Source organism: Microtus pennsylvanicus, chromosome 5 (assembly GCF_037038515.1).
Source record: "Microtus pennsylvanicus isolate mMicPen1 chromosome 5, mMicPen1.hap1, whole genome shotgun sequence".
NCBI lineage: Eukaryota > Metazoa > Chordata > Mammalia > Rodentia > Cricetidae > Microtus > Microtus pennsylvanicus.
Genome location: NC_134583.1, coordinates 53,791,151 through 53,806,931, shown reverse-complemented (window position 1 = coordinate 53,806,931; position 15,781 = coordinate 53,791,151). Strand labels below are relative to the sequence as shown.

The 15,781-nt window shown below is 46.7% G+C and overlaps 1 protein-coding gene across 6 annotated transcripts in view; it reads right to left on the bottom strand.

The window, feature by feature from the left end:
• Window positions 1-15,781, bottom strand: part of Tead1 (TEA domain transcription factor 1) — a 233,224-nt gene that overhangs the window by 44,457 nt on the left and 172,986 nt on the right. For 4 of the 6 annotated variants that reach the window (XM_075971923.1, XM_075971922.1, XM_075971917.1 and 1 more), the window contains 5 exons: window positions 5,184-5,195; window positions 4,314-4,448; window positions 3,019-3,065; window positions 2,175-2,236; window positions 515-639 (listed from right to left, as the gene is read on the bottom strand). In XM_075971923.1, the coding sequence (XP_075828038.1) occupies window positions 515-639; window positions 2,175-2,236; window positions 3,019-3,065; window positions 4,314-4,448; window positions 5,184-5,195 (381 nt within the window). The remainder of the gene's footprint in view (window positions 1-514; window positions 640-2,174; window positions 2,237-3,018; window positions 3,066-4,313; window positions 4,449-5,183; window positions 5,196-15,781) is intronic. The other 2 variants (XM_075971918.1, XM_075971920.1) reach the window with 1 other exon arrangement.

The window sequence follows — 15,781 nt, the reverse complement described above, 5'->3', positions numbered from 1 at the left end:
TGTTTTTGTTGTTTTGGGGTTTTTTTTTTGGGGGGGGGGAACCACACAAACTTAGAAATGCTAGATAATAGGATGGTTGACTGTTTAGGCTTTAGTGTTTTAGAAAGAATCTTTAGCCCAGAGAAATTAACTACATGATTGAAGAAGTTACTAATCCATTGTCATCTTTTATCTAATTGTGTTCAACTACTTTAAACCATAGCAGCCACACAAGAATGCTCAGTAATGTTACCTGTTGTTAAATTTTATGAGACATAGCCTGATGAGGGCCTACCTCCAGCCAAGGTACTCCCTGTAGCTTGTAGTCCAAGCAGCAGTGAACCACCTTTGAAGCTGGAGCTATCTGCCAATAGCCTCCTTTCCCCCGAGTAAGGAACAGCTGTCTGGCTGGTTTTACACAGGACATTACACAGATGTAAGGGAAAAGGGATCCATAAAGGGTAGACCACAGGGTGAAGAAACAAGCAGGCATAGAAGCACTTCCCACTAGCCACATCCCTCTGGGTACACTCACCGAGTCCGGGTCTCTCTGCTGTTCAAGGAAAGCTGAAAATTCCACCAGGCGAAGCTTGGTTGTGCCGATGGAACGGCCCTGCCAGGCAGGGACAGAGGGAGCTGGGGCTGACGCAGGCTCAAACCCTGAAATAACAATGGTCACCTTTATACAAGTCCACGTGTACCTCGTCCTAGACCTCAGTTGGGCCTAGAAGGGAAGGACGACTCCCTCAACTAGAGGCACCCAGGCAGTGTGACAGCTAAGCAGACTGCATGAGGCTCATCATGAAGACAGCTTCAGCTAAGGCTAAGGGACCGTGGCAGGAGGACAACACTGTGATGGTTGATAATGCTTAATGTCCATTGTCAGGCTTGACTAAATTTAGAGTCACTTTGGTAAAACATTCGTGAGGTTTAACTTAAGGAAAGAGGCGCCCAGAAGGTGCATAACACCATCTCACGGCCAGAGTCCTGAACAACGTGTAACAGACAGAGTTGAGCACCCGCACTGTTCTCTCTGCTTCTGGACTGTGGATGGAACGTGACCAGCTGCCTCATGCTCCTCTCACCCTGACTTCACTGCCACGGTGGACTATACCCTCAAACTGTGAACCCAAACAAAACTTTCCTCCTTCAGCTGCTTGTACTGAAGTTTTGTCACAGCGACTAATATAGGCAGCTAGTCCTGGGCAAAGAGGGCAGGCTGCAGAGCAAGGAAAGGATGGTAGAAGCATCTAGGGAATTGCTTGTGAAGGCATCCTGTCAAGTCAGGACTCACAGAGCACTGCTTCTACTGGCCCACCTTCTATCTCAAGACTGTGACCATTCCCTCAGGATGCTCCATGGAAGCAGAGGGCAACAAGGGATTGCAATTTTATTTGGGACACTAAAGGGGGTAAATCAAGGATTATACAATACCACAAGAATTTCCGCTGAGTGGCACTATGTATATTTGGGTAAGAGAATTCATGGGAAGGCGAGCCAGAAGGGCCAGCCAGGCTCACAGCTTCTGCTCTGAGCTTCCATGGAAGCCCTCCACTGCAGAAGGAAACCAACCAGGAACTGAAATTCACTATCTAAGAAAGCTGAAGTTATCTGTGCCTGACTGAGATTGCAGGACTTGGCAGCTGCTGAGGACGGCAACCACAACAACTTCCCCTTCTAAGTGGAACCCAGCATCTTAGGTGAAAGTGGCCAGGCTTCCTGTTTCCTGACAACCCCACAGGAAGAGCGCTTGGGAGAAATGGCTGGTTTAAATTTTATTCTTATTTAGTAGCTTTTATCATCTTAAATGCTTTTCCTGCATATACATATGTGTATCATACGTGTGCCTGGTGCCCAAAGGTGAGAATAGGGGATTTTATCCCCTGGAACTGGATTAACAAATGGTTATATTGTGTGGGTGATGGAAAATGGACCCAGGTCCTCTGCAATGGCAATCGGTGCTTTTAAGCACTGAGCCATCTCTCTAGACCCCAGGAGAAGGAGCTCTTCAGTGAAGGGACCCAGCGTCTAATGGGAGATGCCTGGGACTTTTCTCAGCTTCAAGATAGGGCTTGCCCTTAGGAGGGAAAAGAAGAGGGGCGGCTGGTGGCTAAGAACAGCATCATTGCACTCTTGGGACAAGAGAGGCCAGGCTGCCCCTCACTCCCCATCGAAGAAGAAACAAGAAGACTCACCTGGAATGGGGGCTGTGACTGCTGGCTGGATGGGGTAGGCCTGCTGCACAAAGGGCTTGACGCTAGGGACAAACAGTTAGCAAGAGTCAAATCGTGGGTGCAGTGGTAGCTTTGGCCTCCAGCAGGACTCCCCCATGACCCACCACACTGCCTGGCTCCCTGCCTGCACTGGGTTGCCCATTTCATGCTGAACTATATCTACAAAGAGGAAGTTTCTCCCTACAAAGGAAAGGCAGGTCAGCAGGCTGCGGGGGCTGAACACTCATAATGATTTGGTGGGATAAGCTGGCCAGGGTTCGGCTCTTCCCCTTGGTGTAGCAGGTACCCATGGTGAGCACTTCTCATGCCCACACAGACCAGGGTCATCTGTCACAGCCCAGGCAAGGTTTAGGGTGCCGTGAGCCAGGAGCTCCCTTCTTTAGACGACACGGCTCAGTATATACAAAGAAAATTTCCTTTCTGCTTTATCCCCAAACTGCCCTTGACTCTTGTGGGCTGAACTTGCTCCCTAAATTCAAGGGGTCTCTGGGATTTCCTATCAGGCACTCCTATTGCAGGGACTGCCACAATGGAAAGCCAGTGTCTCTGCTGACCTCTAGGAGGTGAGGAAGCCCCTGGTGCTGCAGCCAAAGCCATGAAGAATAAGGGACCTAATTCAAGTTTCTGGCTGTGTCACTGCTAATATTGAAGGTGGGACAAATGAATCTACATCTGTCCTAGAACATGGGACATAAGGACTGGCAGATTCAGGGACTTCCGTTTGACGATCTCCTCCCTCTATCCCCTAAGAAATCCCCCAGGGTGGGCTATCTCCCCCTGCTATCTGGGCCCTTTCCAGACTTACTCTTGTGAGGATCCTGGCTGTCCTGTCTGTATCATTCCAGGCCAGAACTGGAAGGTAAGAGGCAAAGGATTCAGGGTTATAAGTTCTCATTGAAGAACAGTTTGTGATGTGTGCAAAATCTTAAGTCCCTCCTGAAGAACACCAGAGTGTTCCCACCCGCCATCTGTGTTATCATCTTTCTGGAGTACAGGTTTAGTCAGTAGTGTTTTCAAAACCATAGTTTACCCCTGACCTGGTAATGGGGTTGGGGGAGCTTCCTTTGCGTTCTGACAGCTCTCCTAAGGCCAAGAGGCAATGTGGAAGCACTTGAGTCTATTCTGCACAGACCGGCACTCCTCTACTCCAAGTGCTTCCTGTACACCCCACAGTGTGTAGTTCTCAATGGAGCGACACACGGACTTTGAAATAATGAAGCCAGAGCTTGGAGAAGCAACTAGGGCCCTCATTTTTTTGGTAGTGAGCATACCTAAGCCCTTTGGGGCCTCTAGTCCCCATTGAGGGAGAAAGGGAAAATCCTGACAGTATTACTTATTTGATCAACTGAGACACCTCTACTGCAGTCTCATTACTGAGTAACCCCAGCTTTGGCATCTACAGAAGGGCCATGACAATGAGACTACTGAAGAAGGCCCTGGGGTGAAACAAGATGCAAAAGACAGCTTCTCAGCCTTCAGGAGCTGCCCTGTAGTTGCTATACAGTGACCCTAAGGATACAGGGATGGAGACCAAGAAGCAGGAAAGAGTGAAAGAGGCAGGTCACAACTAAATGGAACACCAAAAACAAAACATTTATCTCTTCCTATTTTATTATTCTTCTTATTTCCATTTTTCTTCTCTTTTCTTTCTAGCCTCTTCTTTCTCACCTTCCTTGTCTTACATATCTATGAATCCATCATCTATCATCTATCCATCTATCTATCCACCCACCTAACATCTATATATACAAATCCATCTACCCATCTACCTATCATCCATCTATCATCTGTCTTTTAATCTATTCATCCATCTTTCTGTCTGTCTATCCATTTGTACATCCACCATCTGTTATTTTATTTTGTGATATTGTCCTAAGGGCTTAATAAATGAGCAACTGTTCTACCACTGACCCACATCCTCACTGAGTCCCTTTTAGTTCTAGTTTTAGATAGGACCTCATCAAGTTGACAGTCTGACCTTGAACTTACTATATAGACCAAACAGGCTTTCAAATTTATGATCTTCCTAAATCAGCCTCATGAGTAGCTAAACCATCACACCCAATAAACCATCATTTCTGGATTCGGTTCCTAACTTACCCCCGGTGCCCCCGGGAAGGTGGGGCGTGGAATCCCAGGCAGCCCCAGCTTGTTGTGGATAGCAGTAGCCGAAACGATCTGGGCTGATGACATGGCAGCCATGTGCTGCAAGGCCTTGTCCTTGGCAGTCTGATCCTTGAAGATGACAGTGACACACGGACTTAATACAGAACACACGACTACCATGTGGGTCAAACAGTACAGCCACGAGCACAAAGACTACAATACAGAGCCACACGGGGGCCAGGAAAGCTCACATGCACAAAGAGAAATCAACACAGCCACGAGGCTGAGGCTCTGACTTATGGAACTGGGGCTACTAGCAAGCAATACCTAGGGGCGAGGTTGGGTTTTAAACCCTTAATCAATTTTCCAATAGACAGGAAGGTAAACAATGTATCCATTGTTTCTATTTCCAGAAGAATTCTCAAAGACTTATCACACTAGGGGAAAAGGTGACCCTGCTTTCAAGTGAGAGGTAAGAAGCAGGGTGATCAGCAGAGGCAGGGCCATCCACAGAATGTAAGGAGCGCTACCTGGTGCCTGCTGTCACTGGGCCACAGTGCCAGGCCCTGCTGATATCATTCAAGGCCCAGGAACCTTAGAAGGCATCTATGGAGGGGCAGCTCAGAAGCGGCAGAAGGGCAGGGTGCAGCCAAGCAGCATGCTGTCGGGGCACATGCTTTGGGGCTAAGGCTACAGTGGTTCCTTTACCAAAGCTCACAGTGTAGGTGATGCTACAGTCGTTCCTTTCCTAAATGGATTTTTTTTTTTCTACAAAGCCAAGACTGGTAACACAAAGCTAGCCAAAATAAAAAGTCTGCCAAGCACAGCTAAAATACAGATACTCAGTTTAGAGGATATACTTACCATGCTTGTTACCTGGATACAACAATAAACAGTTTGTTAAAAGAATCACGTACAAAGGCGGAGTTACTTTTCTTCTTTAGTTAAAAAATAATATGTATAAACACAACATTCGGGTGCTATAAAAATGTGAATGTGGGCATTTTCTATACTTTAGGGGAGTACCACACAGATAGCTATCCAACAACTACCATTGGCATAACACCCCCACCCCCAATTCCCTGACTATGTGGTTATGTGGTGTCCCCATTATAAACAAAACAAGGGTCAGGCCTTGTGTGTAGCAAGCCTCATGGGTACATGCAAGGCTTGAGGAGTGTGAGGGTCTGTACTCAGAGCCCACAGGCCACTGAAGCAGGAACAAAACAGTGGCACCAACAACCTTCTACAAAGGTGCCTCTCGGGGCGTACAGTGAGGGGCAGTGACTGAGACGACACCAAGTGTCAGCCTCCTGGCAGCTTCCGAGTATATAGTTAACCAACGGTGAGGGATAAACAGGACAAGCAGCCAAAGGGAAGATTAAGAGGAGCTTGAGAAAGAATCAGACTTGGAAACAATTCTGGAAGCTTTTGATTCTCCAAAACTGTGGACAGCACTTTGCACCAGCACACCAGGACACCATGAGAAGTTTTCTAAAAGCTCATTATCAAGAGACGGGTTCACAAAGGATAAACTATCCTACTACTAGTTGTTTGAAACTAAGCGGAGGAATAAGAAGGGAGAACAGGAGAAGCTAAGGACGCATTTTTACATTGCTGTATTTTATACTCAAGAGCTAGTGAGCCCATAGCCGGCTCTCCAGGCTGCACTGGTACACTGAAGGCGGGGACACTTGCTTGATTGCTGGCCCCTGCTAGAATGTTCTAGCGTGACTAGGAAAGATGCTTAGGATCTCTTCATTGGCTAGCCAGTCAAACCTCTAATCTGAAGCCTGTATAACCTGAAGTTGATGCAAGTAGAATTTAAGGCTATTTATAAACGTGTGTGTGTGTGTGTGTGTGTGTGTGTGTGTGTGTGTGTGTGTGTGTGTGTGTGTGTGAATAAAATTTTATGATAGACTGGGAGCATTTATGTGTCCTAAAGCACAGATGTCAGGGCCAGTCAATCTACTTTGAAAGCCCCATGGCTTCACCTGGCCCCACTGCTCTCCTCAGAAGGGATCTATGGGCAGTAAGAACGGCTCTACTCACAGTAAAGAACACCAACACATACTTGCTAGATTTTCTTGGGGCCCATCCCTGGTGAGGTTATAAAAACTCTCTGAGCAATTTGCTGAGGTAATGGCAGAGGAATGGCCATAGGTGTCTTCCCTATGCTTTACAACTTCTTCAGGGCCCAGACCTGGTGCTTTAAAAAAGGGAGGCCCAGACTTTTTGCTGCTCAGCTGGAGTGAATTCTGAAGAACAGAACCACTCCAGGACCTGGCTCTGCTCAGTGAGAGTCCTCAGCCTCTCAGAGACCTGTGAATTCTGTGTCTATGAGATGCTGATGGGAGGGGTGTGTCTGCCTGGCCTAGTGTTAAATAGGATTGGTGCATTTTAGGGGGCAGCCTATGAAACCAAAGCCCAGGTCCAGTTCCTTGAATCTCCACAACCTACTGGCTATGAGGACCTGTGATGAAGGAGGTTCTTCTGTCTATGTGTTGCTTTTATTGGTTAGTGAATAAAGAAACTGGCTTGGCCTGATAGGGTAGAACAGAGCTAGGCAGGGAAAACTAAACTGAATGCTGGGAGGAAGAAGGCAGAGTAGAGAGAAGCCATGTAGCCCACTGGAGCCAGATGGAACTTTACCAGGTAAGCCACAGCCACGTGGCAATACACAGATTACTAGAAATGGGTTAAATTAACATGTAAGAGTTAGCCAATAATAAGCTAGAGCTAATGGGCAAAGCGGTGATTTAAATATAGTTTCTGTGTGATTATTTCGGGGCTGAGCAGCCAGTAACCAACAAGCAGCCTCTTTACAACAGACTTGCTTGAAACATTTCTCTTTGCTAGGTATGTTCAAAAGTTCTTCAAACACCCATGAAGGCTTGACAGACATTTATTAAGTATGTATGTGCTGCCATGTGGAGGTCAGAAGCCAGTTTGCAGGAGGCAGTTTTCTCCTTCCATCCTGTGAGTCCCTGGGATTGAACTCAGATCCTAAGACTTGGCACAAGTGCTTTGCCTGCGGAGCCATCTCACCAGCCTCATTCTCCTTATTTTGAAACAAAGAAATTAGTCAGCATGAAGGGAGAAAAGAAACTATCTTTGTTGATTACCTCCACAGCTTCAGAACAAGATCTGACTCATCTACTTAATGACACTGGCCACTCTGGCAGGCACATTAATAAAAACAAATACAGGAGAGCAGAGGCATTGTCTCTGTGATGTCTGGAGTACCCAGAGCTTTCCTGGAGTGAACTATACCTGGTAGGGATTCAAGTGCCTGGCTTCCTGTCCTACCCAGGGCAAGTCAAGTCAGGCCCTTCACTTTCTTCCCTTAGGAAGAACTGTACCTCAGTTTCTTACACCCTCCTGGCTCCATTAGAAATGCAGGCATTTGTAGCTATGAGAGCGGCTGGTGAATTCCATTATAACCAGCATATCATAATCTATAAGGCCAGTGAACTAATGAACAGAAGCAACCGAGTAGTTTGTTCAGATCTGGGCACCTCTTAGCTGCCTGTCATGACAGAAAGCCAAGCGTGGGGCAGAAATGTTATCTCCAACTAGAGGCTCCTACACTTGACCCACCTGCCTGAGAACAGGCAATTTTCTGTAAATGGACTGAAATGTCTACACTTGTGACTTCCTGCTATTTTCGGCAGAAATACTCTATTCATTAGATCTCATAGCAGTGGTCTTTCATCACAATATACATGGGAAAATTAAAAGGGTTGTGGTGGGTGCGTGCATGCGTTTTGGGGGGGGTCTATAATCTAAAGCAACCCCGGAGATGGATAATAAGCACTGGCAGGGCTACATGAAAATCAGGATAAGAGCCTGGCTGCAGACCCTCTTACCCTGATGGGAGTTCGGAAAGACAGTCTCTCAGCTGTCATTTGCAGCACAGAGACATGCGCCTGGCTTTAGAAAAATTATCACCCCAAGTGTCAAACCTGGGTAAATTGCTTGCCTGTGTCACTATGGGATAATATCCTGGTCTTTATCTGTTGGCTTTGCTCACCCTCACACAAAAGAAGAGGGGCTGATGGACCACACAAGTCTCGGTGCTGCGTGTAAGAAATGTGAGCTATGTTCACACACCAAATTAATTTCACTCTAAGATGTATTTGCACCTCTCAATGTTTCCAAGATGAGGATGAGATTTACAAAGGATGAACGTACTGTTTTATCTTGAAACACTGCAGTAAGTCAATATTGAGTTATGCTCTGCCTGTCTTAGGCCCCAGGAAACACTGAGTGTGTGTATGTGTACACAGTCGGGGGGGAGGGAGTGGGGAAGGGGACAAGTTCACACTCCCTGTTTCTCTTGAGCCCATGGCCCACTGAACTGCCAAAGAGTAGCCAACAGGGGCCAAAGATGCTGGAAAAGTCTGGGCTAGAGGTAGGAGCCTCATTATCTATCTTCCTTTCCTGGCCATTTAATTTATGCCATCCACCCTCAAGGGCCTGATTGCCCCTGCCCCATCTGCACAGTCCAACAGGCTGCGCCACTCATAAACTCCTCAGCCTGAAACTTCACAAACTGTTAGTACACAGGCTTTCATATTCGTGAAGACAAGCTCTGATCTGCTGGTTGCCTCCCCTTTGTGATCAGAATGGACGAGGTGTTTGGGAAATGCCTGTATGTAATATAATGGAAAAGCAGCAATGTGAATGCACATGGCTGAAGAGGGCGATCCTCAAGTCCAGGACACTGTCTCTAGTTATCATATGAACCTTTCCCTCCTTTTTCATTGTTTTGCCAGTACACAGCTTGCAAAAGCAATCTCATTGTCTCTAGACATTTTTCAGAGAAAAACTTTGAGGATAATGAATATGCATGTGCCTATTTGTAGTGTATCTCAGCTGCCATTCATTAATGAACAGCATGCTATATATATAGATAATCTGTGACGTTCTCATATACAGAATATACTGAGTATATATACAAATGATACAACACACCAATTTATTCATGAGCTATATCATCTAGGAATTTAGATCCCAATCTGATTTATTCATACGGAAAAATTAGCACTAGCACAGGAAAATACATATGAAGTCAGAGACCAAGAGCAAAAAGCTCTCATAAGATATTACATAATTTCCTGCAAACATGCTTTCCCCAGCAAATAAAATTATAACACAAGGGAGAGAAAACAGCAATTTGCTTGGGGGAAAAAATTTTTTTTCTACCAGACAAAACATGAAATACTTCCCTAAGAATTACTTTTGCAGATGTGTCTAATCAAGCATAGTGTGGATACACGTGACCTCTGCAATAATTAACCGTGACCCCCGAGCAGATAAACATCACAAAAACATAAGGTGGTCTGGGCAAAGGATGGGGCACTTGAATGTTTTCTAGCAACCATCTCTAATTTGCCTATCATTGCAGAAGGCGGGAGCAAACACAAAAGGGGCGACTCTGGTCAGGCCACAGCTACTGAGGAGGAGGGAAGCCACATTCAGCGCTGGCCTGACTTGCTGCCTAATGAGGAGCAATTAATTCATCGCATTGTATTCTGAAATGCCGAAGACTCCATTCACATCAAAGAAAAAATTTTTCAAGGCTTTTACACATTGTTCATTTTCAAATGTACAGGGCTATGTTTAGCTCTGTGTCATTGTCCCCAGTGGTTCTTTTCTTCTGATGCAGGCCCCTGGCTTCACAAAGAACTGCAGATGAGGAGAGGGGTAGGTGAGCCTTGAGACGGTCCTAAGAATCGAGGATGTGGGCCAGCTGTGGTCTGGAGCTCGGTCCTGTGTCTGGGAGCTGGCAGCTGAGCTCTGGAGTGGGAGCTGGCCTTCACTGCGCATCTTCGCCATTTCCCTCAAACTCGGAGGAGAAAGGCCAGCTGGAGAGACCCATGCACACCACCAAGTCACCAGGACCCTTCTGCATAGCTCTGCAAAGAACTTGCTTCAGACAGGCTGAAGATTAGGGTCAGATCTGTAACCCCAGACAGGTCACAAAGTTTTTCTGAGCGCTCTCTGCCTCCTTGCTAAAGTAAGAGCAAGGGCAGCCAGGATCAGACAAGATGGCAACCCAGTGGCCCACCATCCAGGCTTCCCCTACCATGACCTGCTGCTCAGGAGCTCTGGTCTTCAGTGCACAATCTTGGTTGCCAGCGTTATTCTAGAGTGTTCTCTGATATACCTTGGAGGTTGCTTAGCAAGAGCTTTCTCAATTTAGATAAAAACATAAAACAGGGGGCTGAGAGACGGCTCAGAGGTTAAGAGCACTGCCTGCTCTTCCAAAGGTCCTGAGTTCAATTCCCAGCAACCACATGGTGGCTCACAACCATCTGTAATGAGATCTGTTGCCCTCTTCTGGCCTGCAGGCATACACGCAGAAAGAATACTGTATACTTAATAAATAAATAAATAAATATTTTAAAAAGAAAACATAAAACAGAGCTGCTTCAGTTTACCCTAAAAAAAATCTTTGAATCTTGTTCAGCCTGCATAGAGAGGCAAACAGATTCAATGCTGGACTCTCTCACAAAGTCAGTCCTGCATTGCCATATTCCTGGCGGAGATTCTAATTCCACCCCACATCAGCTACTGTGCCTCTGAGACCAAAAGATTCATGTAATGAATGCAAGAGAACCTGAAGACTGGAACCTGAAGGAAGCCAGCATGGTTTCTCAAACCCAAGATATAGCTTGAAGGATGTAGGATCCCATCAAGGCTTGGGACCTTGTGTTTTGTTTAAGTCCCACTCCCCGTGTGGCCGAGGGACCACAGGGAGTGCCACACGGCTATCTCCCCTGGAGTATGCCTTATTGTTAACACTAACTGGATGCAGCAGGCTGTACTTGAGTGATGCTCCAAAAAGTTCTTGAACTTGAAAGAATAAAATCAATGATTTGAACTTTAAGTTCTTTGCTTATTAGAAGGAATGGTGGACTGGAAAGAAAGGTCTATTCAAAGATCAAATCACAAAGGGCCCCAGGGCAGAAATGAAGGCCTCAGCGGAGTTCGCATAGCTAATAATTCAGTCGCTGGATAGATCAGAGGCACAGGCGGCTTGGATGAGGCACTGTTGGGAGCTTTTCTTCATTGCATGCCACAGCCGGACACAAAACAAATCTGCCCAAGACAGACTCCTGCCACGGTGAGGACAGAGCGAGGCCTCCTTTCCTCTTCCTACTTCCTCATGCTGTGCAATCACTTTAAAAGGGCTGGCTCTGTCTATCTCCCTTGGCCATCTGCATAGCAGCACATAAATTCCAGGGTCTCTGCCTTGATAGTTCTGGACATCCTGGGTGAAGAAGGAGACTCAGAGCAAAAGGCACTGTGTGGGAACTCCACGGAGGAAAGAAAATATGCAAAACATGGAAAACACAGCTGCATTATTTTCCCATGCCAGGCTGGGTCTCAATCTGCAGAATCTCTAAAAGAGCTAATTTGGATAGATTCATGGAGAGTAAAACACTTCAGAGAAGGAAAGAATTTCAATTGTTGCAAGCAGGTCCTCAGACGACTATGCTACCTCCTACAACCCTAGCTGAGATTTCAGTAGGGTTCTAAACTGTAGGGGACTAGGGTGTCAGATGGCAGGTGCTGCTGCAGCAGATGCAGCTGGTGACAACATCAAACAGCCAGCTCCAAGGTGGTATCTGTAAACTCCAATCCATCTAGGCCATAGACCTAGAGTGCACTTGCTTACTGCTGTGTGTATCGACCTTCTGCTTTGTTGGTGGAATCAGGACAACAACAGAGCCGGGGTCATCTAAAACACCCACTTGCAGAAGAGTCCTGCATCCCAGGAGCTCTGTCAAAGCAGGGAAGCATCCTCAAAGAGAAGCTCCCAGAGGCCTGGAGGAAGCACTTTTGCTCCTTTCTTAGGCATTTTGATCAAGATAAGATAAACCCTTGCCTGTGTGAATTTCCACTATCTTGGTGCTCTGGTCGCAAATGCCTTTCATTCCTTTCTCTACCACGAGGGCCTCTTGTGAGTGTCTACTTGAGTGGCTGACACCATCCTCCCTTCTCTGATGTTTGGTCTCCTTTTCACACTGTTAGGGATCCAATCATGCCAGGCAAGCACTCCCTGATATACAAGCCCAGCTAACTCTCACTGGGCCACCCTGCATCTCTCCCACATTATCAAGGCCTGGGGTCACACCAAGTGACCATGTCTGTCTTCTGAAGCTGCTGTAACTGCAGAGGGAATCTTGTGCTGCTGTCAAGGGCAACAGCAAGAAGTCCTGGTATACAACGAGCCACATCCAGCTTAATACAGCTTCAGAGCAAGATGGGGAGAGAGTTTTCCCTTGGTTTTATTTTATTAAAGTAACAAAAGGAAGGCTGGAGAGTAGGGGAAGCAGGGGAAGGGAGGGAGGTTGGAAGAAATCAGAAAAAGTACAGAATAATGTTTTCCCTCTTGATTGTTCTGTAACAACAACAACAGCAAAAGGAAGCAAAAGGTCACTTCTGGAGTGAGTACACAAACCTAAGTATTGTGCTTTGCTTTTTGTGACGTAGCTATGGTCAGCCTAGGAGACTGACCTTAAATTTGTGACAACCCCCCCCCCCGCACCTCCCAGTCTCCAGTCTTATTACAGGTATGGAGTAAGCACGCCTGACTATGTAGTGACTTTTATAGATTTAAAATTTAGCAAAAAGTAAAAACTTCATGTTAAAGGCTGGAGAGATGGCTCAGTGGTTAAGAGCACTGGCCACTCTTCCAGAGGTCCTGAGTCCAATTCCCAGCAACCACACGGTGGCTCACAACCATCTGTAATGAGACCTGGCGCCCTCCTCTGGCATGCGGGCATACATGGAGGCAGAACATTGTATATATAATAAATAAATCTTAAAATAAAACCTTCATAGTTAATACTAATGCATGCTCTCAGGTAATCAGTGTCACTTTGAAAGAACCCAACTTTAAGAAATTCGGGGTTTCCTCCTTCACTGTGTGTGTGTGTGTGTGTGTGTGTGTGTGTATACACGCACGCACACCTTCAATCACTCTCCACCTTATTGTTCTTAGACAAGCTAGGCTGGCTCCTAAGGGAGCTCCCCAGCACGAGGATTAGAGATGTGCCCCTGTACCAGCTTTTACATAGGTGCTGTGGATCTAAGCCCAGGTCTTCCAGTTTGCTTGGCAAGCACTTTCCTGACTCTGCCGTTTCCCAGCTCTAACAAGCTCCATTTTAAATGTGTTACTACAAATCTTATTCAGGGGGCTGGAGAGCTGGCTGCTCATCCAGAGGTCCTGAGTTCAGTTCTCAGGACTCACAGGGCAGTTTGCCACAGTCTATAATGGAACCCGATGCCATCTTCTGGTAAGCAGACGTACATGTAGACAAAACTCGCATATACAGAAAGTATATAAATAAATAAGTCTTTTTAAAAATCTTGTTTAGCAGTTCCATCATATATCTTACAGACTTAAGAACAGGACTAGTATTCATAATTCTCTCTTTTAAAACTCTGAGGAAGGAGACCGAAGCAGTCATAGTAGAGAAGTAGGGAGTGAGTGGAGGCCGACCTTAAGGGACAACTGAAGGTACCTGAGTAGAGCCTAGGCTGTAGAAGAGTCCCTGGCCCAGGCACCTACTTTTCCTACCACACTGTCATAGGCCAGGCACTAGGCCGCTGCCTCTAACTTGACCTCTCTTACTATACACCTTGGATAGAGCAAGCTTTAAGGTCTTTCCAGAAGAGCTTTATGAATAGCCTCTGGATGCTTCCCAGCACCTTGGGCAGCTTCCACTTCAGTGCTACGACGCAGGGCTGCTTTAATCATGGTCCACTGTACTCTTTGGGGTGCTCCAGATTCCCTCCCTATATGACAACTTAATAGGTTCCTCTATGCCCAGGTCTAAGCGGATCCACTCCACAGAATTTTCTTCAATGTTCCAACCTCAGATCATATGTTCTTTCTTCTCTGGGCCCTGTTTCATGTGGGAAACTGACCAGAGAATTAGCACAAAATTTAGTGTTTTCCCCAGATTACCAGCTCTACAAGGCCAAGGCCGACGAAGCACCTGATTTGAAGAAACCCCAGAGTTAAGTGAAGCAATCACTCCCTTATTTTTAAAGTTCAACAGAACCTTTTCCTGCACGCTAAGATGGAGACTGATTTAGAGTCTGCATACCCGGGAGATGACCGAGCCTACAGTCACTCTGAGAGCCAGTCAATAGCAACATGGTCAATGAGAATGTCAGGAGAGGTTCTGTCACCTCCATGAGTCACTCTTTTGCTCAGAGAAACATGTCAGGAACACGCATTATATGTGGGACACTAAGGTTGAAAAATAAACAGGCCGAGATTAGAGACCTCCGTGGCCTTCTGCCTGGGGCAGGGATGGTGGTTTCTCAAACTATACTCCCTGGAGCAGCCAATAAGAAGGACTCGGAGCTAAGGATCTGGGAGGGTGGGTGTCAATTAGATCCACTTTGATATTCCATGCTACAGTTTCAACTTAAAACACGAGGCTTGCTGTTTAAGTGGGCTGGGGAGACGAATGTAACTGGAACATCTCCCATGAAAGTGTAAGGGCCTGAGTCTGAATTCCCCAGCACCCACATGGGGGGGGGGGGGTGTCGTCTGTTCTGTAATCCAACACACAGGAGGTTGAAACAAGGGAGCCTGGAGCAAGCAGCATGGTCAGAGCAGCCTAATCAGGGAGATCTGTAGCTCTGTCTCAATAAAAGGTGGAGAGAAATGGAGGAAAACACCCAACATCAACATTTATCTACCCCCCCCCCCACACACACACCACAAATACCCTTGCAAAAGAAGGGAGAGGTGCCCTGTCAGCTTGCCACAAGCTGGAGTCATTAGGAAAGAGGGCTCTCAATTGAGCAAATGCCTCTGTCAGAAGGCCTTGTAGGCAACTGCAGGGGCATTTTCATGATTAATAATTGATATGGATGTGTGAGCACCAGTCCACTAGGAGCGATGTCACCCTGGGCAGGTGATCCTGAGTTGTACAGGAAAGCAGGCTGAACAAGTCAGTCTAAGTCGTGTTCCTCCATGGTTCTCCAGGCTCCTGCCCTGAGTTTCATGAGCGATGGAGCATGGCCTGAGAGCTGGAAGCTGAAATAAACGCTTCCCTCCCCAGGTTGCTTTCATCATGGTGTTTATCCCAGCAAACAAGAGAGCTGCTGGAAAACCAGTAACCTAAGGAATTCTCTCTCACCCTGTGCTGGCAACGGAGGAGAAATTAGGCTTGGGATGGAGAGACAGGTAAAGGTGACTGCCTGACAAGCCCCATACGCTGGAAGGAGAGAACAGATGCCCGAAAGCTGTTTTCTGACCTCCATATATGTGTCGCCCACACACAAAAAACACACACATTTAAAGCAAGTAGGCTCGGGGGAAGAGTACCCAGCAGGGACCCAGTTGTACACATGCCAATTTTGCCAACTCTGTGGGAAGACAAGAAAATGAGATCCTGGCTTTAGTATTTACAGAAGGTACATGCACA